The 24,330-nt window shown below is 48.5% G+C and overlaps 1 protein-coding gene across 1 annotated transcript in view; it reads left to right on the forward strand.

Moving 5' to 3' along the window:
* ACACB (acetyl-CoA carboxylase beta) overlaps positions 1-24,330 on the forward strand; it is a 135,396-nt gene that overhangs the window by 29,656 nt on the left and 81,410 nt on the right. The window contains exons 2-3 of the mRNA XM_021703590.1: positions 2,174-2,829; positions 22,619-22,751. Of these exons, the coding sequence (XP_021559265.1) occupies positions 2,183-2,829; positions 22,619-22,751 (780 nt within the window). The 5' untranslated portion in view covers positions 2,174-2,182. The remainder of the gene's footprint in view (positions 1-2,173; positions 2,830-22,618; positions 22,752-24,330) is intronic.

The following is a 24,330-nucleotide window of genomic DNA, read 5'->3' on the forward strand; positions in this document are numbered from 1 at the left end:
AAAAAAAAAAAAAAAAAAAAAAAGAACATAATGTTGAAATTTAAAAAGAAAAAACCTTTTAGATACTAAATTGATATGTTTGAACTTTGCGATCCTGCTTTTTTTTTTTAATACTTCTGCTGTTCTGAAATTTCAACATGTTCAGTTTGTGTTTTTGTTTGCTTCTTAAAAATATTTACTTCTGGGGCGCGTGTAGGGCTCAGTCAGGTAAGCATATGCCTTCGGCTCAGGTCATGATCCCGGAATCTGGGGATCGAGCCCTGCATCAGGCTCCCCACTCAGCAAGGCATCTGCTTCTCCCTCTGCCCCTGCCCCTGCTCATGCTCTCTCTCTCTCTCAAATAAATAAAGTCTTAAAAACAATATTTACTTCATTTTTTAAAAAAGATTTTATTTATTTGACAGATAGAGACATAGCGAGAGAGGGAACACAAGCAGGGGTAGTGGGAGAGGGAGAAGCAGGCTTCCCGCCAAGCAGGGAGCCCGATGCAGGGCCCGATCCCAGGACCCTGGGATCATGACCTGAGCCGAAGGCAGACGCTCAACGACTGAGCCACCCAGGGGCCCCAACAATATTTACTTCAAATAGCAATGATCTACTCATTAATAGGACAGAGTTAGTGTGGCAGGAAGAGGCATGGTAAGAAATCTGAATTCATGTATTTGACAAAATTAATTTCTGTCTTTTGTTAAGCTCTCACTTTTTAAAAAAGATTTTATTTATTGATTTGAAGAGGGAGAGAGGGAGAGAGAGAGAGCATGAGCAGGGGCAGGGGGAGAGGTGGAAGGTAAGGGAGAAGCAGACTGCCTGCTGAGCCGAGAGCCCGACATGTGGCTTGATTCCAGGACCTGGAGATCACAGCTTGAGCTGAAGTCAGATGCTTAACCATCTGAGCCACCCAGGTGCCCCAAGTTCTCACTTGTTACTGGACGCTGTTCTAGACCCTGGAACAGAACAGACTCCCCATGGCCTTGCTGGGTTTTCATTCTAATTATAAGCATACCCCATGCCAGATATACTAGTGCTAGGAAGAAGATAAGGCAAGGTGCCCTTCCTTCTTACAGAACCATGATGATGATTCTGACAGTAATACAAGAATACAATGATGATGGTGGTGGTGATGATGAAGATGATGATGACAGAAGCAATAGTCTGTTTATATCTATGAATTGGAATATAGTGAAGGGTCTTTTGTTTCTTTTTGGATTGTAGCTTTATTGAGATATAATTCATATACCATCCAGTTCACTCATGTAAACTATATACTTCAGTACATTCACAGAGTTGTGCAACCATCACTACAATTTTATTTATTTTATTTTATATTTATTTTATTTTTTCCATCACTACAGTTTTAGAACATTTTTACCCTCCAAACAGAACCCCTGTACCCTCTAGCTCCATCCCACCAGCCCTAGGCAACTACTAATATTTCTGTGTCTATGAATTTGCCTATTCTGGGATATATGGAATCATACAGTGTTGTCTTTTAGGACTGGTTTCTTTCATTTGGCATAATGTTTTCAAGATTCATCCATGTTGTAGCAATTCCAGTGCTCCATTCCTTTTTTTTTTTTTTTTAAAGATTTTTTTTTTATCGGGGCGCCTGGGTGGCTCAGTCGTTAAGCATCTGCCTTCGGCTCAGGTCATGATCTCAGCGTCCTGGGATTGAGCCCCACATTGGGCTCCCTGCTCAACAGGAAGCCTGCTTCTCCCTCTCCCACTCCCCCTGCTTGTGTTCCCTCTCTCGCTGTGTCTGTCAAATAAATAAAATCTTTTTAAAAAATTTTTTTAAAAAGATTTTTTTTTAATTTATTCATTTGAGAGAGAAAGAGTGCAAGCAGGGGGATTGTTTCTACTTTTTGGGTTTTATGAGTCTGTAACAAGAGTCCTTTAGCAGGCATGATCTGTTTCTCTCTTCCATGCATGTTTCTGATTTTTGGTGAGCATGTGTTCATGTACCTAAATTAGAGGTGAGAAACTGACATCCATAGGCGTTCAGGAATGTGCCCAGGGCCACAGAGCACATGGTGGGCAGAGCTGCTTTGTCCACTGCCTATCGCCTCTGGTGCTCCCAGCTGAATACACAGAACCCCAGCTGCCACGAGGCCCTTTAAGAGGAAATAACTCAATTTCGTAGACTCTAAAATGTCTTTCCCTTTTTTCCTTACAGGTTTTTTGAATGATACTGCTTCTTTTTCTATCTTGTTTGATTTTCTCCCGCTTGACCTTTTCCTGGTTAAAAATCTGGGGGAAAATGACGGACTCTAAGCAAGTCACCAAGAGTAAATCAGAAGGGAGCTGTATCCCAAGCCGGGAGCCCTTTCCAGCCTCAGACAGCTCAGGGGAGCCACCCCAGAAAATTGAGGACCGCAGCCCTCCACCAGAGACTCCTGACCAGGCTGAGCCAGCCTCCCACAAAGGTCCCAAAGATGCCTGTCGGCAAAGAACTTCCAGGCCACCCCCACACCAGAACCCCCCAGGAAACCCCTGTTCCTCGGATAGCACCCCTGCAGCTCTCCAAGCCAATGGGACAGGGACCAAAGGCCTGAAGACCCCGGATACCAATGGCCTGTCATCTCCAGCCAAGCCCCAGGGCCAGCGAGCCAGACCCCTCTCCAAAGAAGACGAAAAGCAGGAGCACATCAAGAGGCAGCTGATGACCAACTTCATCCTGGGCTCCTTTGATGACAACTCCTCAGATGAGGACACTGGCGCTGGCTTGTTCCGAGAGTCTTCCTGGAAGGAGAGCCGGGCCAGCCTGGGGACCCTGTCCCTGGAGGCTGCTCAGACTGTAGGCGAGTTCGAGAACCCAGTCCCTGCTATGAGGTAACGTGACCTAAGTCCTCATAAGTGGGAGGCGCAGAGTTAGGGTGGGGGGCTGCCCCTTCCCCACTCAGTCAAGCTGTCTGCTGATGCCCACGTGTCTTGAGGGTAGTTACGGGAAATGCAGAAACCATAAGCCTTGCCTTCTTCCTTCCTTCCTTTCAAAATTATTTATTGAGCATCTACTGCGTGTACAGGGCCCTGTGCCAGGGGACTGTGCTTTTAGAAGAGCTTGGCCTGGTTGGGGAAGACAACCTTGTGTGTGACTCATCATAATTTAAGCCGAATGCATGAAGGCTGACAAGAGCCACCCCGGGACAGTGGGGGCCTGGAGGGAGGGACAGTTTCCCTGCCTCCTGAAGAGACACTCATTTATTTGTTCATTGGTCCTTTCAGCAGGTAACTGACAACTGGAATACATGCCTTCCTCTCGGGGTGCCTTCAAAGCAGAAACTCAGACACATTTGCTGCAAACCAATGCCCGTCGGTCCACTATGGGTGGGAGTGTGTCCTAGGTGTGCAGTTGGTGGCTTTGTTTTTGTCGTTGTGTTCAAGCTTTGCCACCTCCCTTCCCTAATTACAAACAGAATACAGTAGTTCCGGGTGGAAAACTCGGGAAACAGACAAGCAGGGAAAAGAAAAGAGCCGCCAACCATCATTTCGCCAGTCGGAGAGCTCTCTGCCCCGCTTCCAGTGTCTCTTCCCTCCTTCTGGTCTGTTCCCTCCTCTGGGGGAAGAACCTCACTGGCTGTTCTTTTCAGCATCTCTTGTACTCTCTCTCCCAAATGTGAAAAGCCTGGATGAGGAGGTGGCTTCATCCATAGGCACCCATGTTCCAAGGGAGCTTAATTTGAACCCTGGTGACTGGAAGTAGAAGGTAGAGAAAAGAGAAAAGGCTAGTGTGCCCCGTCCTGATGATCTTCAGGGGGAAACTAGTTTGAGGTTCTGGAGGGTTCAAGGAAGGGAAGGCTTCAGGGTCTGGTACAAAGTGTCAGAACCAGAGTTGGTTCAAACTTGGCTCTGCCACCCCCCACTGTGTGACCTTGGTCATGGCATTCACCTTTCCCGGCCTCAGTTCCTCATCTGGAAAATGCTCACGGGATTCAATGGGATAATGTTTGTAAAGTATGCATGGAGTTGGGTACACAGTAGGTACTTAATAAGTAGTAGATTCCCCTACAGCTCCTTTCCTTGGCTTGTTCTTTGTCCCCCGCCCCCCAGCACCCACTTCACGCATCACTTTATAGTTTATATCAGTTATCCATTGATGCCTTAGGATAACAGTACAAGGCTGGTGGCGGTGGATCCCCATTTTGCAGATGATAAAACTGGGGCTTAGAGGTGAAGTACCTTTCCCAAGATCACACAGCTGGGAAGGGGCAGAGCCAAGCTTCGAGGCCAGGTCCGCCAGACTGCAGACGTGGGTCCACCGTGCCGCAGTGTGGTCCCTCCAGTGATGGCCAACATTCACACTCCTCCGAACTGGTTCTTAACTTCAGTGTGACAGTTTCGACAGGGATTAGGGAAAAGCAGATTAAATGAATTCACCCAAACTGACAAACATCAGAGATTATGTTAGAAGTGGATGTCCGACCCGGGGTTGCTAAGTGGTATCTAAGTAGGACAGGTGGCGAGATACATTTATCACAAAAGCCCCAGCAGGAAGCAAGATGGATATGTTGCTACTTTCAAGGAGCGTCCCAGCAGGGAGATGGGCAAAGTACAAATAAACAGATAAACCGATAAGATCATCTCTCAGTGTGTCCAGTGCCAGGAGGAAGGCAGGTACAGGAGAGGGAGTACCTGAGGGGATCTATTTTAGAATGAGGTGGTCAGGTCAGTGGAGAGCTCTTGGAAGAGGCAACTTTCAAATTAGACTTGAGCAGGCCAACAGAACTTTCTGCCATGAGGGAATGTTCTAGAATGGAATGTTCTAGAACTGTGCTGTCCAATATGGTAGCCGTTAGTCACATGTGACTATGGAGGTTGACATGTGGCTAGTGTGATGGAAGAAGTGGACTTAAAAATTTAATTTTAATTCCTGGAAATTTAAATGGTGTCATGCGGCTGCTGGCTATTACATCAGCCCAGCTTCAGCCCTAATGGATAAGAAGTCAACCATGTGAATTATTTCTACCGATGCTAATTAAAAACTTATCAAGACGGTAGGCGTGCCCAAATAGCAACATTATTACTAGTATTATTTTCTCCCGAGTTTTGGATTCCTAGAAAGTTGTGAGGATCAAATGAACTAACGTGTCTAAGGTATTAAGCAAGAGAATAAAGCACTCAATAAATGGTAGGTTAAAATATGGAGCTGGGGCAGGTCTCCCCACTGTCTCCCCACTGTCTCTCCACTACTCACTGTCTTCCACCTCCATTTTTAGGGGTCTTTGCTGGTTTGTGCTTAAACCACAGCTTTTTTGAGCTGGTCAATTTATGAAGGCAAAAGATATTTAACTAAGGGCCTGTCTTTGCATGACAGTGCGCCAAAATAGTAAATGAGTTTTCTGCCTTTGTATCTTCATGACATAGCAACTTAGCACTGTAGGTAAATCTTTTATCAGGATGGGGGGAGGGGAGCAGAGGGATGTTGGTTTTTTATAAACTGTGGGGTGGTGGGAGATGCAAAGGGCCACATAGGGCACAAGGAGGACCAGTGTGCTGTGTGACCTTGGGTGGGTCCCTTACCCTTTCTGAACCTCTGCCTCCTCATCTACAGCATGAGGAGGCTGGACCAGCCCCCTGAAGTGTGACCCCTGGTCACCAATCTCACTGGGCATATGGTTATTTTGCCCCCAATCTATGTGCTTTCCAGAGTGTGGAATTTAGGATTTTGGCACCCAGGACAGCTCAGGTAGTTCTGCTGGTGCCTCCCAAGATACTGGCATTTCTGTGAGGAACGTCCCCAAATGAGGGACCTCTGCTGGAGGAGACCAGCGTGGGTTTGTTGTTCCTAATGACCTGGAATGAGAATCCCATGGGGCGGTATCTTCACTTAGACACTTAGACGCTTGTCCTGGTACTGCTGTCTCTGGTGGTTGGTCGGATGAAAAAAATGACGTCATAACCTGTGTGTTCCAGCCTGTTGGAAACAATGATATCAGAATGAAGCCGAGTGTTCTGTCATCCTCTTATAGAGTTTTTGACTTGGTATTTTGGCATCTTTGGGACCCTCAATAGCCTGGTGTTTGGCAGTCCGCCATTGACCTTTTTGCTCACATCTGTTGGTAGCGTCTTGGGTCAACTCTGAAGAAATGTTCAGGGGGACCTCCCAATCCCCACAAACCCTCCAGAGTGTTGCTTTGTGGAGGGCCACTCCTGGGCTTTTTCCCTTATACAGGGTGGAAATGCCCAGGCCACTTCGAGATGTGGGCAGGTGGCTTGCAACCAGCTGGAGGATTGAGGAAATGAAGCCTGACATAGAAGGCCAAGGTGGTGATAAAGAGTCCCTGTTAGAATCCAGGAATCTCCCTGTATTATTATTTTTTTTTTCTGATCAGCTGCTAAATGCTCTGCACTCTCGGGTACATCCCCTAACCTTTTGAGGCTCAGTCTGCAATATGGAGGCAGGGAGTAGGGGTTTGAGCTAGTTCTTGCAGTCCTTCCCATTTCACAGACAGAGAACGAAGACCTGGGGGGTTTATTCCAGGGGTTTATACTCACGTGGGAGCCACAGCAAAGAAGTGGCATAGATATATCCGTGGATCCTCCCTGCTGCTGGCAGTTTCTCCAGAGAGCCGCTTGGCCTCTGTGTCACCTCGAAGGTCTCCATGTGGTCCATGCTGGCCTCTTCCTGCCAGGCCACCAGCTAGGCAGCTGGATAGAAAAGGCGCCTGTTTACTTTTGTGGCTTGGGGGGAGCTCTTTTTGAATGATCTTCAAAGGGGCCTTTGCTTCCCCCTGTGCCCTCACGTTTCCAGAATCCTCACACTTGCATCCCCATTCTGGGCCTTTGTGCTTGCTGCTCCCTCTGAACTGAAATGGTCACTTTCCCCCTCATGCCCTTAAACCTCCCCCCAGGGCCTGTTTCAAGGTGTGTGACCTGTGCAGTCAGCTCTGCTGTCATCCTCTTGAAATTCTTAACTTTTGAACAAGGGCCTCCACATTTTCATTTTGTACTGCGCCCCATACATTCTGTAACCCATCCTGCCTGCCCATCAAAGTCACCTTCTCTGAAGGGCCTTCCCTGTCCCTCTGCCGTCTTTGTTTTTTATTTATTTTTATTATATTTTAAAGATTTTATTTATTAGAGAGAGAGAGAGAGCATGAGTAGGGGGGAGAGGCAGAGAGAGAGGGAGAAGCAGACTCCCCACTAAGAAGGGAGCCTGATGTGGGGCTCAATACCAGGACCCTGAGATCATGACCTAAGCCAAAGGCAGACATTTAACCAACTGAGCCACCCAGGTGCCCCCCTCTGCCATCTTTAAAGTATTCCCCATATGGCTCTGTTTCTTGACTGATTGCTCTGGTGTGTTTTCACAATACTTAATCACTCCTGGAGATTGTGTCTTTAATTTCCTTATGTGTTGACTTGGTTGTTACCTATTTCCTACACTGGCCGGCAAACTCTATGAAAATGGGGCCATATGGGTTTCTGCTTTTCCCCACTGCCTAGCCTAATGTGGGTTCATGGTAGACTCTGAATAAATAAATGCATGAAGCAGTGATCAACCCATACTTGCCAAAGACAGAATTCTGCATTCCTGGGACATGCAAAACACTTTATGAATGAATCTGGGAATGAACAAATGGATACATGGATGGATGGATGGATGAATGAATGAATGAATGAATAGATGGATGAATGAACAAATAAACAGGTGGGTGGATGGATGAAGAATGAATGAATGAATGAACAAATGGATGGATATATGAATGAATGAATGGATGAGCAGATGGATAAATGAATGGATGAATGGATGAATGAATGCATGGATGGATGAATGAATGGATAAATGGATGGATGGATGGATGGATGGATGGGTGAATAGGCATTTTATTGTTGCTCTTTGGCAGCAATAGCATTTTTGTTTTCATAAAACTGTTTCTGCATAAATCTTGTAACTTTGTAGATTAGTTCTTTGGTTAAACCCCATTTTTCTTCTGCATTTTATATGGTTGTACAATCTCCCTGTTCCCTTCCATCTTCCCAGCTGGTGAGGGCGGGCTACGATTATGGGCCCAATGACTTTGTGCTGTCTGTTCAAGTCACCTTCTTGTCTCTTCCCTTTTGGGTTCATCTCAGGCCAGGGGTTGGGATTGGCTCTTCCTTGGACGTGGAAATAGTCCCCAAGGTTTGGAATTCCCATGCAAACCCTTAGAAACAAATCTGGTGAGAACATTACATGTGACAGAATAGTTGTTCACATATTGTGGAATGAAGGTTATGGGGTCATCCCACTTTGGTCAACAAGGGTCAGTGTGGTTGGTGCACAATGGGTCTGGGGTAAGGTACTGGTTTAGAGCCGTGTCTTACTAGTTAACTAGGTAACAACCCTAATAGTTCTACCCTGTGGGGTGCATGTTTGGACTGAATGGGATGGGACAGGTTCGGGATAGCTCAACTGCAGTCCTGAAATTTAAAGTTATGACCCGGAAGCTCGTAAGTTGGCCATGAACTCATTTAGAAGAAAAATCCACCTTGAATACATGTGAAGTTGTCTGTAGTCTTTGTTTATCCTGTTTTGTGTGAATATTCATGCCTTCTGCTGCGGAAATAGTAACATGAAAATGTAAAACATAAGGCTTTACCATCCCCCCCCCCAAAAGTTCTCAAATTCCAAAGCATACTAAGTCCTGGGAGTTTCGAATTTCAGATAAGGGATTGTGGATAATGTAATGTGCTTACAATGTTCCCTGTCAGTTAGTAAGCACAGATAATGCTTGTGCTTAATAAATGTGTGTGTGTGTGTGTGTGTGTGTCTGGAAAGTCTATAAGGAATGTGTCAAAATAGTTAGCAATCATTGTCTTTATATGGTGCAATTATAAGTCATTTAAATTTTCTTCTGCATTTTCTAACTTTCTGCTGTAAATATTGTTAATAACAAATATTAATAATGTTTACTAATAAAACATTATAAAAAGTATTGGGGAAAAAAGTGAACCAGTCCTCTCACTTCCTGCATAAGAAGCTGATGCCCAGAGAGGTTCAGGGGTCTATCAGGGGTTTCCCAGCAGGATGATCATAGGCCCTGAGAGCCATTGGAACCCTCCACAGGTGTGGATCAGAAACTGGTCTGCAAACTCCCACTGTTGATGCCTAACTTGGGCTCCAGGAAAGATGTCTCCACCCTCCTCCTAACCTGTTCTTAGCATTAGTGAGAAGAGTCAGGAGGCAGGGCAGCCATTAAGCTGTGTGACCTTGGGGATGTCACCTACCCTGGCAGGGGGCTGGACTGGGATGCTCTGAGGTCCTTTGCTTTTGTTTCTTCATGTATGGAGAGGTACATGGGGGGCTGGGGTGGGGGGAGACGGCAGTGGTAAAGTTTGTTAATTTAGAACCATTTTCTCCTTGGCCGGTTACTGTGGATGGTCTGGGTACCAGGTAAGCCTAAGGACAAAGTCAGAGATGAAACGGTCACATGGAGAAGCCAAGGTTTGTCCCATCCCTTCATCGGCTTGGAAGCACTTATCACAGCCCTGCTGGGCGCCAGGCTCTGCGACAGCACTATGGGCCCACAGACGGTGGGATCTGCCTCCTGCCCTGGGAGGGGCGAGTGGAGGGGTCGACGAGGCCACAAGCCCGGAGCATTTCCCATCGTAGGTGGAGAGTGGCCGGCTGCGGGCTGGCACGCTGACTCCTCCATTCGGCTGTCAGGTGGCCTGGGCCGAGCTCTTCCCTTTCTGTGCCTCAGCATCCTCCAGGACGAGGTCACAGTGGTCCCTACCTCACAGGGCTGGTGTCAGGCTTACTTGAGTGACTGGGAGCCTGGCACTTAAAGCTGTGCCACAGCGTGATCTCCATCATTCGATGCAAAGCGCGGTGTCATACACGGGACCCGCAGTTGAGACAAGTCTGGCTTCCCATCGCAGACCAGCCCCACAGACCTCTCCCGGCTGCAATTTCCTTCTCTGTCGAAACGAGATAATGCTGGTGTCCACCTCACAAGCGTGCTGAGATCACGTGCTGAGAAGAAGTGGCGGGTGTGGACGGCCCAGGGGCTGCCTTGGGGGTCAGCGCTGGAATGGGCAACTTCCAGAGTTCTCCCCTGTGGTCATGGATCTTCCCAAGCCCTGCCAGGCACACGACTTTAAGGTATAGCAACCTGTGTCCTCAGAGGAGGAAGAGGAGGGAGGCAGGTGAAGTGTCCCTGACAAAGGGATGAAATACAAAGCAGCACGCGGGGCCTGGGGCTTTCCCCTGCCACCTCCCCCTGCTGCACGCTTCCGTGCCAAGAGTGTTGAGTTTAGGAGAGGTTTCCCAAGGCAGACCTCAGAACCCCGGGGAGGCGCAGTGAGGGAACAGCGGGTGAGCAAGCTGACACCTGGGACCTCGCTGCACCCTTCTGTCCCAAGTAGCATCCCGGGGCGGCTTGCAGTGGGCATCCCCCAGGTCCTTCCTGCTCATCATCACCCTCTGCACCTCTTCCCTGCTCCGAGTAGCCAGCCGGTCAGAAAACTTTAAATTGCCTATAAATACTTTTATTTGTCCCTCAGCGAAATCCCATGGATCTTTTGATCATGTTTTAATTTATTCATTCCTTTATTGATTTAGGAAGGGGCTGTCAGAAACCCCATTTCCAAAACTTTTTAGCTGCTAAGGTGTTTTCTGGGAGCTTCGGGGAAAGGGGGGGTCCCTGTTTTTGCATTGTTTCATCTGTGGACTGGATATTGAGGTTCGGAAGAGGTTAGCTCTTCATACAGGGTATGGAGTGCCTGAACATCCCTTTCTCTCTCTCAGGTATCTGTATCCTGCTTTAGAAAAATCTGTCACTTCTGCTCTATGCCTAATGTAACATTGCCCCCAACACATATCGAAAGGGATTATTTTATTTTTCTTTGAATGAACGCACATTATATGTGGATGATGCCACAGAGAAGTGGAGAGAAGGCGTTTGCTCAAGGTCACCCAGAGCGTAGGGACAGGCTCGAGGCCACTCGCTGCTTAGGCCTTTCCACTGTGTGGCTGGCCACTTGCAAGTGCACTCTCTTGTTGTGTGTGTGTTGCCACTGACCTGGGTTTTCCTTCTGCAGTACCAACAAGTTAAATTTAGCCTCTGAGGAGTCTGAGCAGAAGGGCTTATAGCACGAGACCGCATCTGCAGCCAAGTTCGGAGTGTGTCATTGAAATCACAGTGACGGCTGTTTAAAGGAGATGTTTATTTAAAGGCAGTGTTGTGTGTAGGCATGGACATTATTCTTTCCTTCCCATCTTCTATACCTTATAATGCAGGCAGAGAAAAATCCAAGTCACAATCACTCTGATGACATGCAAAGCGCAGACATCGAAGTAAAATGCCTTTCTTGAGAAGCCCCCGTGTAAAAGTGAGGTGTGTTAGGATGTCTCCAAGGCTGAATTAGTGGAGAAGTGGTCTCCCATTTGATCCTAACTGATTGGGGGTAGGGTAGGGGTGTTTTGAAATATTTTCATTTCCTGATTTTAATTGTTTTCCCTATTTTGAGATGATTATATTTAAATTTGGGTCATCTCGAGGATGAATTTTTGGGGGGTTTAGTTTGGAACTTTAGAAAGTAAATCAGGCTGCCGTGGGTCGGTTTTTTTTGGAGAGAGTGAAGACAAGGCCATGAAGAACCTTCTAGAAACTCTGAAGAACTGAGAATTTTGTTCACCTGTTTTATTTTTTAATCCTCGTGCTGAGAAAGTTACTATATGGTTAGAGCACAGCTAACTGGTGCCCTCAGGCAGGGCTGCTTATACAATTCCTAGGGGAGGAATTCACATTGTGGCCACGTGGACGGACCGCACCTCCTGGAGGCGTGGCCCTAGCTGTGCCTTTCTATGGGGATTCATTCGCAAACATTTACATTATTTTTTGGGTTTTGTTTGCTGTGAACATAGGCTGCATTTATTATTATGCAGTGTTTCCTAGGCAGTGTTTTCAATCCTTTTTATTTATTATAACTCCTTGCAGAAGCATTCATTCATTTGAACTGGAATCGGTTTGCCTGGGTTCAAAGCTCAGCTCCGTCACCCCTGGGAAACATACATCTCTGGGGCACATTTCCTTATCAGCATTATGGAAATAAAAACAAAAGGATCGCTATGAAAGAAGACAAAGGCACAAAAGAGCACTCTGTGTGTTAGTCTTAGCAGAAAGAAGCTTATTACTAGCTGCCACCATACATCACCGAGGACTGTATTCCTTACGCTGTGCCTTTCATTCCCGTGACTTATTCATTCCATAACTGGAAGCCAGAAAGAAACCTATTTAGGGTCACAGGGCAGCTGGGGTCTTTCCTATCTCGAAAGAGCTCCCTTTACCGGGTAACCCAGGTGATCCGAAGTGTGTGTTAGGATCTCACTCTGGGGGCAGAAGGGCCTGGAGCAAACATGTCCCCGGGAATAGAGGTGAAAGAATAAGCAAAAACAGGAACTTGGAAGCCAGAAGTTGACTTGCCTTGGGGGGCTTTTACCAGGCACTCTGGTGACATCTGACTCATATTTTAAATAAACCCTATTTTCCACCACTTCCCTATTGTGTGTATTCAAGCACATTAAATGCTTGTGAGTTTTTCCCAGCTGCCAGGATGTAGGGCGGGGTGTGCCATCCTGGAACCCTTCTACTCCAGTCAGGGGAGCTGGGGAGGAAAGTAGCCAAGAGGGCTTTTTTAAGTCTCCGGCCGCTGTCTCCTGGCGCCCAAGGTCAGCGGCGGCTTCGTGATTGGCCGGTCTGGGGGGGGCGGGACCTGGTTCTGTCGGGGACAGGAGGCGGGGCCCAGTGAGGAGGCCGGGCCTTGTGCAGGGGGCGGGCCCCTTCTGGGAGGTGGGGTTCGTTTGGGGGCGGGGCCTGGACGGGCGCGTCCGCCCGGGACACTTGCGCGCAGGACTCTTTTCGGGATGGAGGAAGCGCCCAGCTTGGTCGGGCACCAGCCGGCTGCAGCACCACCCGGCGCGAGCCGCTCTCGGACCCACCTGGCTGCCCTGCTGGGCCCCGGGACCGGGGTCCGCTCAGGAGGTTAAGGGGTGCATGCTCTGCATCCCGGCGGGAGCCGGCTGGGATTGGCCGGCGGGCAGGTCAATATGAGCCCTGCCAAGTGCAAGGTCTGTTTCCCTGATCGCAAAGTGAAGTAAGTAAGCCTGCAATTTTAATGACCGTTATCTTTTGCCAACTTATGCACCGTGTGCCCCCGCCGCTAGTAAAGTCGAGCTCTGTGTCCCCTTAGCGCCACCTCCTCTTCCCCACCCCCACCAAAGAAATGCAGACTTCAGTTTGGCCACTGGGGAGATGCAGCCCGCCTTGCAACTGGCCTTGGTGGTTGAAGGGGAGGCCGGATTGGCCGGATTTGGCCGTGATGTTGATTGGAGGGGCTTTTAGGAACACACAGGTGGATAGGCTGGCGCCGGGCCACGCTTTCCTCCTCTTCCTCCCCTTAGCCTTGATAAAGCCTTGATGGTTGCGGAAGGCAGGCCTTTTTGAAGTGATTATGAAGTCCTGGGCGAATCAAGGGCCACCTGAGCAGGCATCGCATTTAAGGTTGTTTTCTGAGCAATGTGTAGGCATTTCTGTGCCCTAGCGCTTTCTGGCCCCACCTGCTTGATTTCTTGTCTTCATTTTATTGCATTAAAAAAAAACTACCCGAGGGGCGCCTGGGTGGCTCAGATGGTTAAGCATCTGCCTTCAGCTCGGGTCATGGTCCCGGGGTCCTGGAATCGAGCCCCACATCGGGCTCCTGGCTCAGCGAGGAGCCTGCTTCTCCCTCTCCCTCTCTCCCTGCTCATGCTTTCTCTCTCTCTCTCTGTATCTCTGTGTCTCAAATGAATAAATAAAATCTTTAAAAAAAAAAAAAAACTACCCGAAGTAACGTTATGTTTGTTGTTGAAAAGTCAGAAAATTCTAGATAAGCAAAAAAGAGGAACAAAATTCACCCGTAGCCTCCTCTCCCCACCCACCCCCGCCCATCCCCGCCCATCCCCGCCCATCCCCGCCCATCCCATGATCTTTTTTTTTTTTTAAGATTTTATTTATTTATTTGACAGACACAGCGAGAGAGGGAACACAAGCAGGGTGAGGGGCAGGCTTCCCGCCGAGCAGGGAGCCCGATGCGGGGCTTGATCCCAGGACCCTGGGATCATGACCTGAACTGAAGGCAGTCGCTTAACCGACTGAGCCACCCAGCCGCCCCCATCCCATGATCTTTTAACAATTGCTGGATAGGTACTGAGCTCATAAGCCTGTCAGGGAAGTGAGGTCTCTTGGAGCCAGAAGGCTGGTTGTTTAGGTCCAAAGATGGGGGTTCAGAGAGGGCAAGAGATATGCCCAGACAAGCAGCCAGCCCTCCAGGAGGGAGACTGACCTTCCACTTCCCTGGTCCTTCTGCAAAGGAGAATAACGGGGCCTTCAAGGGGAATCTTTCTATTGCTCAGGGTGTGTCTGAGCAAAGGACCTGCAGTTGGGCAGGGGTCCTGGGTTTGGATTACCGTCATTCTTGTGCACTGTTTGGTGGACCATGGTAGTCACGTTTCTTGCACTTTCTGAGCCCTGATCTAACCTCTTTGGCAAAACCCCTCAAGCCCTACAGTGTACCCGAAGCAGGCCATGTGGTCCATAAAGGACATATCCTCCCCCTCCCCCCCGGCCAATCTGTAAGGCTATTTACACAAAAGTTTAACATATAAATCTTGAATCACGTTTTATTGTACAGTTCAGTCCCAAAGAAGACTTTTCACAAACCACTTTAACCCGAAAGAATAAGCCTGCAGGAATTGAAATTGTCCCATTACAGGTGATTTCACCGCCCTAGAAATTCTGCTCAGAACCAAGGCCAGCTGCCAGGTTGAAATGTTGGTTGGTGATCTATGGGTGGTTCTCACCCCCAACTGCACATTCGAATTCCCTGGAGGGGGGAGGAAGGCGGGCTTTTGAAAAATGTAGATGCCTGGGTGTGCTCCCTCTGCCTCCAACAGTCCCTCCCGCCTCTAACAATCCCTCCTGTCCTAGGGATGCTGATTAATCGGTCCAGGTGGGGCCTGGGGAATCAGCATTTTTAAAAGTTCCTCTCTTGCCGGAGCGTAGAGTCAAGCTGAAAAGCACTGCTTAACCCAGAGTTGGCAAACTGTTTTTTGTCCAGGGCCAAATAGTAAATATTTCCGGCTTTGAGACCATATGGTTTCTGTCACCTCTACTCAGCTCTGCCATTTACTGCCCCGGCATCCACAGAGATTACATAATTGAATGAGTCTGACCATATTCCAATCACACGTAATTTGTGGAAGTTTGAAATTCACGTAATTCTCACGGGTCACAAAATAAGATTCTTTCAACCATTTAAAAATACAAAAGCCATGATTAGCTTGTGGGAGGTCCAAAAGCAGGCGGCAGCCTGGATTTGGGTTTGGGACCTGAGCTTAATGACTCCTGGTCTAGCCAAGGTGGCCGTCCCGGGAAGCGCTAAGGGGGCAGGGGGCCTGAGAAATTTCCAAGGGTCCCCTTTGTCTGGGAGCCCAAAGATGAGTTCAAGGTTAGCAGCCTTGACTAAGCATTGCAGCGTCCTTTCTGCCTTACTTGCTCGGTGATAATAGTGAGACCTTTCCGTCCATCAGGTCTCAGCAGCCGCCGTCCGTGTTTTATAAAAGAGAAGTGAGGGGATAGGGTAGGGACATAAGGGCTGGTTAATGTCAGGGCCACAGCCCGATGGCTCCACCCTGGGGCTCTTAATCATGGCTCCCCTGCAGAGAGGCACTTACCGCACGCCAGGCCCAGTGCTGGACCCTGGATGCACACTCTCGGAGGCAGATGCTCTTAATTTTGTCAATATTGTGATCCTGTGCGGGAAGCGAGGGACACTACTGAAGCATCTTTCCCAAGAATGCGCAGGTCATGAGTAGTAGATTCTGCATTCAAAACCTGGGGGGATGGCTCTAACCTACCGGGGTTTCTGTTGACACTTGGGGCCCTGTATTTCTTTGTGGTGGGGGCTGTCCTGAGCATCCTAGAATATTGAATAGCATCCTCGGCCTCTACCTACTAAATGCCAGTAGCGCCCCCCCCACGGCCCCCCGCTTAGTTGTGAACACAAAAAATGTCTGCAAACATGGGCCTTATGTCTCTTGGGGAGCAAAACTGGCCCCAGCTGAGAGCCCTGCAGTCCACAGATTGCCTCTCAAATGTAGGTGCTTGTTTTTTAAAGTCCAGACAATAGAGATAATCCCATTTATCTCAACCATCTTTCTGCCTCAAACTTAGACTCCAGGGTGCGGGGGTGGGGGGGGTCAGAGTCGGATTGGAAGCCCAGTGTTGCCACTGGTCAGCTGTGTGACTTGAGGTCATTGGGCCTCTCTGACCCTCAGTTTCTTTGTTGTGAGCAGGGAATGGCGGCCTCCCATGCACGGGGCTGTGGGGATTCAGCGTGAAGCCAGCCCCGCTGTGCCTGATTCACAGTGATGCTCCAGAATGTTTACCCCTTCCCTCCCGGTTTTTCTGCCTGGGCTTGTGCCTGAGAAGCTGTGTTTGGTGTTGGGCTGATAGCTCTGGTGTGTAGTTGATTGCATCTGAAGCCATTTCCAAAGTCACCCTGGACTAGTTTAGCCTCTGCTCGCCTTGGAACAAATGCCGGCCAAAGGTCAACCCTGGGGAGCCAATGTTGGTTGGCTTCCAGCTTTGTCAAAAACAAATAAAAATAGCCACCAGCCTGGACACTGGGTCTGAAACCGGGCCACTCCAGCAGCATTGTGTGTTCACCCACCTAGTTAGTTATGATGGGCTTGTGACCCACCTGAAGGAGGGGCGCTCTCACCAGTTTTGAAATCAAAATGGTAGCTGAGAATGGTTTTTCCAGGCTACAAAATTATGTTTTTCTCCTGGTTGACCTTTTTCTCTGCCGTGCTTTAGGTCATTTTGCTAGAGTTTTAATATTTGTGTTGGAATTGGCATGTCTGAGACCCTCTGAAGCCAAAAGATCAAGCCAGCCAGTCGGGGAAAGCTGTAGACAGAGTGAGGGAGAGTGGATGGATGGGGAACAGACCCTGGCCAGAGGAGTGGCTGATGCATTTCCTGGTGAGGTTGGGAGATCAGCAGCCCCTGATCCCCTTGGTCTCACTGCACTGAAATGATAATAGGGTTTACTGGTGCCAGAAGCCATCTTTTACTTTCTATGTGTTTTTTAACCTTTGCGACATAGTGAGATACATGTTACTATCTTCATCTTACAGTTGGGGATGCTGAGCGCCTTGCCCAGTGGATGCCAGAATGGCCAGGGCTTCCCTATTACATCCCTATTACAAAGTTCATAGCTTTTTTTCCTTATTGAAAATAATACACCATTGGGGCACTGGGGTGGCTTAGTTGGTGAAGCGTCTGCCTTCGGCTCAGGTCATGATCCCAGGGTCCTGGGATCGAGCCCCACCCCACGTTGGACTCCCTCTCCCTCTGCATCCCCCCCTTGTGCACACACTCTCTCTCTCTCTCAAATAAAATCTTTAAAAGAGTAACATATCATTGCAGGAAACTTAACGAGTATAGATGAAGAGAAGAAAACAGAAACCACCCGTAACTCCACCACCCTGAGATTACATTTTGGTGTCTATTTCCCTAGATCAGGGGCCTGCAGGTTAGGGCCTTCCGGCCGCATCTGCCTGTTTTTGTAAAGAAATAAAGTCCTTAAAAACAAATTGAGCTACTTGCTGGTTGATGGGCTGTAATTATGATAAAAGCACTGTTCCCATTTGCAAGATGATATTGACCTTCCAAAGTACTTTTCTAAGTCCGATCTTGTTTCAGCAATTCAGTCCTAGGAGGTCTTAGGAGAAAAGCTGCTCACACTTTGTGGCAGGCAGTGAGGTTCTCTCACAGGCCAGAAATCATTTGCTCATCTGTCTGTTCATTCATTCAGGCTCTCTGGCTAAGCCCAGTTGAATGGAGAAAGTCTTCACTGCAAACACATATCCTCTTGTGGCATGGAAACACATCGTTCATTTCTCTTTTTGTTCCCCTGGCCCCGAACTCCGTGTTTTCCTTTGTGATGGGCAGAGCCTTTGGCAGCTCACACTGGGGAGTGGGGGCAGACTGCAGGTTTGTAGGTGGCTTTCCCATGGGGACCTGTACTAGACACGAAGACTTTGTACAGCAGAAAATGCCCACATCCGGGGTGCCTGGGTGGCTCAGTCGTTAGGCGTCTCTCTTCGGCTCAGGTCATGATCCCAGGGTCCTGGGATCGAGTCCCGCATCAGGCTCCCTGCTCGGTGGGGAGTCTGCTTCTCCCTCTCCCTCTGCCTCTGCTTGTGTGCTCTCTCTCTCCTTCTTTGTCAAATAAATAAATAAAATCTTTGAAAAAAAAAAAAAAGAAAGAAAGAAAATGCCCACATCCAACACTTCCCAGTGTGGTAGAAACAGCCCCAGGTCTGCTGACTTGCTCTGTGACCTCTTTGCCTGGCTGGGCCTCAGTTTGCCCATCTATAAAATGGAATTTCTCTTTCCTGACTATTTGCTTCCAATTTTGCTGTTTTTTTTTCTCAGATGATAGATGGTGCCATGTTGGCAGTGTTCCTTATGATCAGTTAGTTCTTCACCAAAGTTTTGGTCCCCTGAGCCCACTCATCCTTGCCCTTGTAACAGCCACTGGACATACCTGTGCATGGTTAACTGCTAGCCTAATTCTTAACAGATGGCTCTCAGCTTAATGCCTCATCGCCACCTTAAGAAAGTAGACTGAGGGGGCGCCTGGGTGGCTCAGTCGTTAAACATCTGCCTTTGGCTCAGGTCATGATCCTGGGGTCCTGGGATCGAGCCCCGCATCGGGCTCCCTGCTTGGCAGGAAGCCTGCTTCTCCCTCTCCCACTCCCCCTGCTTGTGTTCCTGTTCTTGCCGTGTCTCTCTCTGTGAAATAAATAAATAAAATCTTAAAAAAAAAAAAAAAAGAAAGTAGACTGAGGGGTGCCAGGGTGGCGCAGTCAGTTGGACATCCAACTCTTGGTTTTGGCTGGGGTCGTGATCTCAGGGTCATGAAATCAAGCGTGCATTGGGCTCCGTGCTCAGCGCAGAGTCTGCTTAAGACTCTCTGTCCTGGGGCGCCTGGGTGGCTCAGTTGGTTAAGCGACTGCCTTCGGCTCAGGTCATGATCCCGGAGTCCCGGGATCGAGTCCCGCATCGGGCTCCCTGCTCAGCGAGGAGCCTGCTTCTCCCTCTGACCCTCCCCCCTCTCATGTACTCTCTCTCTCTCTCTCATTCTCGCTCTCTCAGGTAAATAAATAAATCTTTAAAAAAAAAAAAAAAAAGACTCTCTGTCCTGCTGTCCCACCCCGCACTCAAATAAATAAATCTTGAAAAGAAAAGAAAAAAGAGAAAGTGGACTGAATGTGCATGCCTGATCCTCTTCCTGTCAACATCCCACCAAATGACAGCAAAGAGATGTTTTTTTAGAAAGAGAGAGGGAAACCCATCAAGCCTGGTAGAACAGTTGGGAAGATTAGCCACAGCTAATTAGAGGTCAGAAGCAGATGAACAAGCGGTAACTGGCTTAGCAGAACCAAGAGGGCTGAGTCATAAAGCAGCAGTGAGGACAGCTGAGAACCTACTGGATCTGCACTCTGAAAGGCGTGGGGACTGGCAGCGTCAGGTACCTCTGCACTTGAGTGGGGCAAGAGAGGGTACCAAAATGAGAAGAATTGGGTAAAAGATGCCCAGATCTTCTTGCCTGCTTTGTGTGGCCAGGGGTTGCCCACTTGCACCTCAACAGAAAGCAGGTGGTTCATTCCCTGGAGAGGGAAAAACAGAGGGTCTTGGGACTGGGGACTGATGGGCACAGTGGAGGTGTATGAGGTCTGTATCCCAAACACAAGGATCAGGGTCTGTGTAGGTGCTGAATTCTGAAACCTGACCTGCCCCCTCACCCTGAGACCTGTCCCACCACTTCCCTCACCACTCCTTCCCCAGCTCCTGGCCATTTGAGTATTGGACCATTGAAGGAAGAAGACACTAGTGTACTTGGGGTTCCCTGGTACACAGCAGCCCCCACCACCCCTGATCCTGAGCATCGAGCTCAGCGTCCACTGGCCCCACCTCAGTACCTTCTGTCAGCCCTTTAGTTTTGCTCTTGATCACGAGGAAGTGACTGAGGCTTGGGTACAGCTTCTAATATGGAAGGCAGGCCCCAAACAATCAAACAGAGGGACACAGGAGACTTGGAAGAAACAGAAACCATGCCAGGAGAAGAGAACTTGAAAAAGCTGCCATTAATACCCTCCTTCAAGCCAGGGAGGGTATTGCACAGATAGGAACAAGATGCACAAAAAGGAAACTTTGTGAGCCAATAACAAGCCCTTGGGTATTAGAAACACAACAGCAGGTTAGGAGAGAAGGCTGAAGGAATCGCCCAGAAAGTGAAAGACAAGGGATAAGAAATAGGAGAGGGGAAAAAGACAGAAACTTGCACGCCAGTCTAAGAATTTCAACATCCAAATAATAAGCCTTCTGGAAAGAATAGAGGAAAAAGGAGGCAGGGAAATAATTTGAATGAAATATTTGAAGACAAATCCCAGGATGTGAGTTTCCACATTGAAGGAGCCTGAAGATTCACAGCCCCACTGGATGGAAGGAGACACATACCTGAGCACATCCCTGGGAAACTGTAGACTATGGAAGACAGAGACAAGATCCTATAAGCTTCTGGATGTGAAAAAACAGGTCACCTGTGAAGAATCAAGCTATCAGAACATCTCTGGTTCTAGTGTCCTTGGAAGCTACGACACAATGGTGCAAGTCTTCCAAAACTCTGAAGGAGAAGGTTTTCCGTTATAGAATTCCATACACAGCCAAATGATAGGGTCAAACGTGAGATCAGAAGAGAGATAGTTTCTGGGCGCCTGGGTGGCTCAGTTGGTTAAGCGACTGCCTTCGGCTCAGGTCATGATCCTGGAGTCCCTGGATCGAGTCCCGCATTGGGCTCCCTGCTCGGCAGGGGGTCTGCTTCTCCCTCTGACCCTGCCCCCTCTCATGTGCTCTCTCTCATTCTCTCTTTCTCTCAAATAAATAAATAAAATCTTTAAAAAAAAAAAAAAGAAGAGAGATAGTTTCAGAACTTGCAAGATTATGAATCATTAGCTCATTCCTACCCCTCATTCCCAAACACCTTTTCTTAGAAAGCTACTGAAGGATGTCTTCAACTGAAGCAAGATAAGAAACCAAAGTAGAGCAACACATGGGAGACAGGCAACAGAGATCCAACCTAGAATCAAAGGGAATCTCCAAGGTGATAGCGATGAGGTAGCCCAGGGCATCCAGAAGCAGGATAGGCATGTTGAGGGCACCGTTGTCATGTGCCGTCCCATTGTACCATCTTTTTAACTGGATAGAACTACTGGAGGATATGTCCCAACAAAACAAGGGAGTCCACCAAGAAAGGGAGCCATTTGATCCCCCAAATTGGGGATCAAACCCTGAGGAAAGGCAAAAGGAATCCTAGGGATGTCAGCAAAAGGAAGTCTCAGAATGACAGTTGTGTAGGGGGTCGGAGAAGAGCCGTTCAGTATGAGTGTAGAGAGTAGAGGCCTCCAGGAGGGATGTCGCCAATGAAGAATGATGGAGTTGATCAACTATGTCATGTACTAGGAGGGTATGAGAAGGAGTGGATGGCATTAGCAGCAGGTGCAAGGAGAGCTACGCAAATGAAAAAAACCACTGTCTCCAGGGAAAAAAAGAAGAAAGGAAAATCTGGTCTACCCCAGCCCTCATTTGTGAATAATCCCAGATTCATGAAATCCCAGATACAGGATCTGTATTGAGAGGAACCTACGTTGAGAGTTTGGGGGACGGGAAGCAGATGGGATGGCCAGGAGTGCTCATTCCTCATCTCTCAAGATCAAAGATCCATTGATGGTGCCTCAAATGGTGTCACACAAGAGGATACACCTAATGGTGACATTGTTTAGAACTACAGAAAGGTGTAAATGCCAGAAAAGTGATTTTCTCTGTTGTGTGGTTCTGGAGGGGATGGGGCAAGGAACCACCATTTGGTTGTTTTACATTTTTTTAAGATTTTATTTATTTAGAGAGAGCACACGAGCAGAGGGAGAGGGAGAGAGAGAAAATCTCAAGCAGACTCCCCATTGAGCATGGACACCTCCCGCCCCGACCCGGGGCTCCATCTCAACGACCCTGAGATCATGACCTGAGCTGAAATCAAGAGTCAGACATTTAGCTGACTGAGCCACCCAGGTGCCCTGGTTGTTACACATTTTTTGGTTTTCAGTTATAAAAGTTTTGAGATGCATGTACAGAAAAATGCATGAAAGAGATCAATACTGTTTAGTAAGTCTCAGGTATTGGACTGTGTGGACTTTCTCCCTGATCATAAACCCCCCTCCCCCATAGGCTTTTTTGTATTATTTGAGTTTTTAAATTGGGAGCATAGCAAGTAAAAATTAATTTAAGATTAAAGAGCTCAACATACAGCTTGGGTCAGGTCAGGGGATCGCTTCTGCTTCATTCCTGCACCAGCCTCTTGAGTCTCCTTGTGAAACGCTTCAAGGTCCCCAGGGAGGACTACAAAGCAGAAGGGGTCTGATGGGCTCCCGCTTCTCTGTTGATGTTGATTTTGTAGGTGCTGGGCTCCTGACTCTCTCCCCGAGTGGACCAGGCTTCCTGGCTCATCGGGGTCTGTCCTCTTCCCTCTGCAGACCCAGCATGTCGGGACTCCACCTGGTAAAGAGGGGCCGAGAACTGAAGAAGCTGGACCTGCACAGAGACTTTACCGTGGCCTCCCCGGCTGAGTTTGTCACGCGCTTTGGGGGGGATCGGGTCATCGAGAAGGTACAGATGGTGTCCCAGCAGTCGGGGTGGGGTGGGGCCCCTCTTCCCAGCTGGAAGTGAGAGAACCTGCTTCAGGCTCATGGTCACGCTGCAGAGAAAGGGCCAGGCCACCCTTCTGTGAGTACTGGCCAAGAGCTCCGTGCTGGAATTCATCACCTTTCACCCTCCTGACAGCCAGAAGCAATAGGTGCATGACCCCCCCATTTCACGGAAGAGGAGATTGAGGTTTGCAGAGACCCCGAGGTTCCTTCGTGCAAGGGATTGCTTTCTAGGTTATTGGGGGCAGGCATAAAACCCAGCTCTGCCCTTCTGAGGGGAAAGCTGCAGCTGTGGGATTAGAACAGCAAGCCAGCCTGCAGTGGCTTTCTCCCCTGGGGGCTCCCAGAATGTGCTGGAACAAATGGGGCCCAGGGAAACTGGCTGTCCTGGGGTCACCCAGAGCCCTTCCTTCTTGACCAAGCCTTGCTTTGGTAATAAGATTAAGAAAACCAAAGCCCTGCTGTCCCGTCATTGCTGTTCGGGAGGCATTTCTGAAAGGAGAGAACACCGAATCTGAGCCCAGGGCTCTGGGCTCCATCTGCTATGGCCACTCACAGGATATGACACCTGGGCTCAGTTTCCCCTTCTGTAAAATAGAGGCAGTCACATTCCCAATCTCTAATGAGACTTGTCCTTCAGGGCTGTCATGAAAATTAGTCAGCAATGGAAGGGCCTTAAAATTACATTCTTGCTATATAAGTCAGAGCTTTGAAGCCATATGCCCTTTCTTTTTTTTAAACAGGAACACTAGAGCTTGGTTTTATTTCTTATAGATCGAGCCAGGACGTTGGCCAGTCTGAGATCCTTATGTGGAGATGAAGCTCAGAGAGGGAAGGGGTCTGCCTAATGCCACACAGGAAGTTCATGGCACATTAAGAATTGAAACCGGACCTTTTCTGTTGCTCTCAGTTGCTGAGGACAGCCAACATTACTGCCTTTCCTCTCCACCAAGTCCGGGGCCTTTAATCTCCAGAATACAGAGGCAGCCACGGGGGTGGGGGCAGTTCAGAGCACAGATCCGACTGTGCAGGGCTCAGGAGTCACATCTCTGCCACTTACTAGCTGTGTGACCTGGGGCGAGTGCCTGAACTCCTTGAGTTTTAATATCTTTAACCCCTAATAAAGATAAGAATACAATCACTTTCAAGGGTTGAAGTAAGGGTGAAGTGAAGTAATGCTGGTGAGATATATTGTACTGTAGCTTGGTATATACTAGGCATTCAAAAATGTTAAGTGCCAACAAAGGAATCAAAATCATTCATTCATCCCATCCTGTCCATCCAGCCAACCAGCCATCCTCTCATCCATTCATCCATTCTCCAACCATCCATCCATCCTTCTATCCGTCCACCCATCCATTCATCCATCTTTCTCTCCATCCATCCATCCATCCATCTGTCCATCTGTCCACCACCTATCTGTCCATCCATCCGCCCACCTATCTGTCCGTCATCCACCCATCCATCCACTTGATCCTCCGCCTGACCATTCATCCATCCATCTACCCACCCATCCATCTACCCACCCATCCATCTACCCA

The sequence above is a fragment of the Neomonachus schauinslandi genome, chromosome 14 (assembly GCF_002201575.2).
Source record: "Neomonachus schauinslandi chromosome 14, ASM220157v2, whole genome shotgun sequence".
In the NCBI taxonomy this organism is placed as follows: domain Eukaryota; kingdom Metazoa; phylum Chordata; class Mammalia; order Carnivora; family Phocidae; genus Neomonachus; species Neomonachus schauinslandi.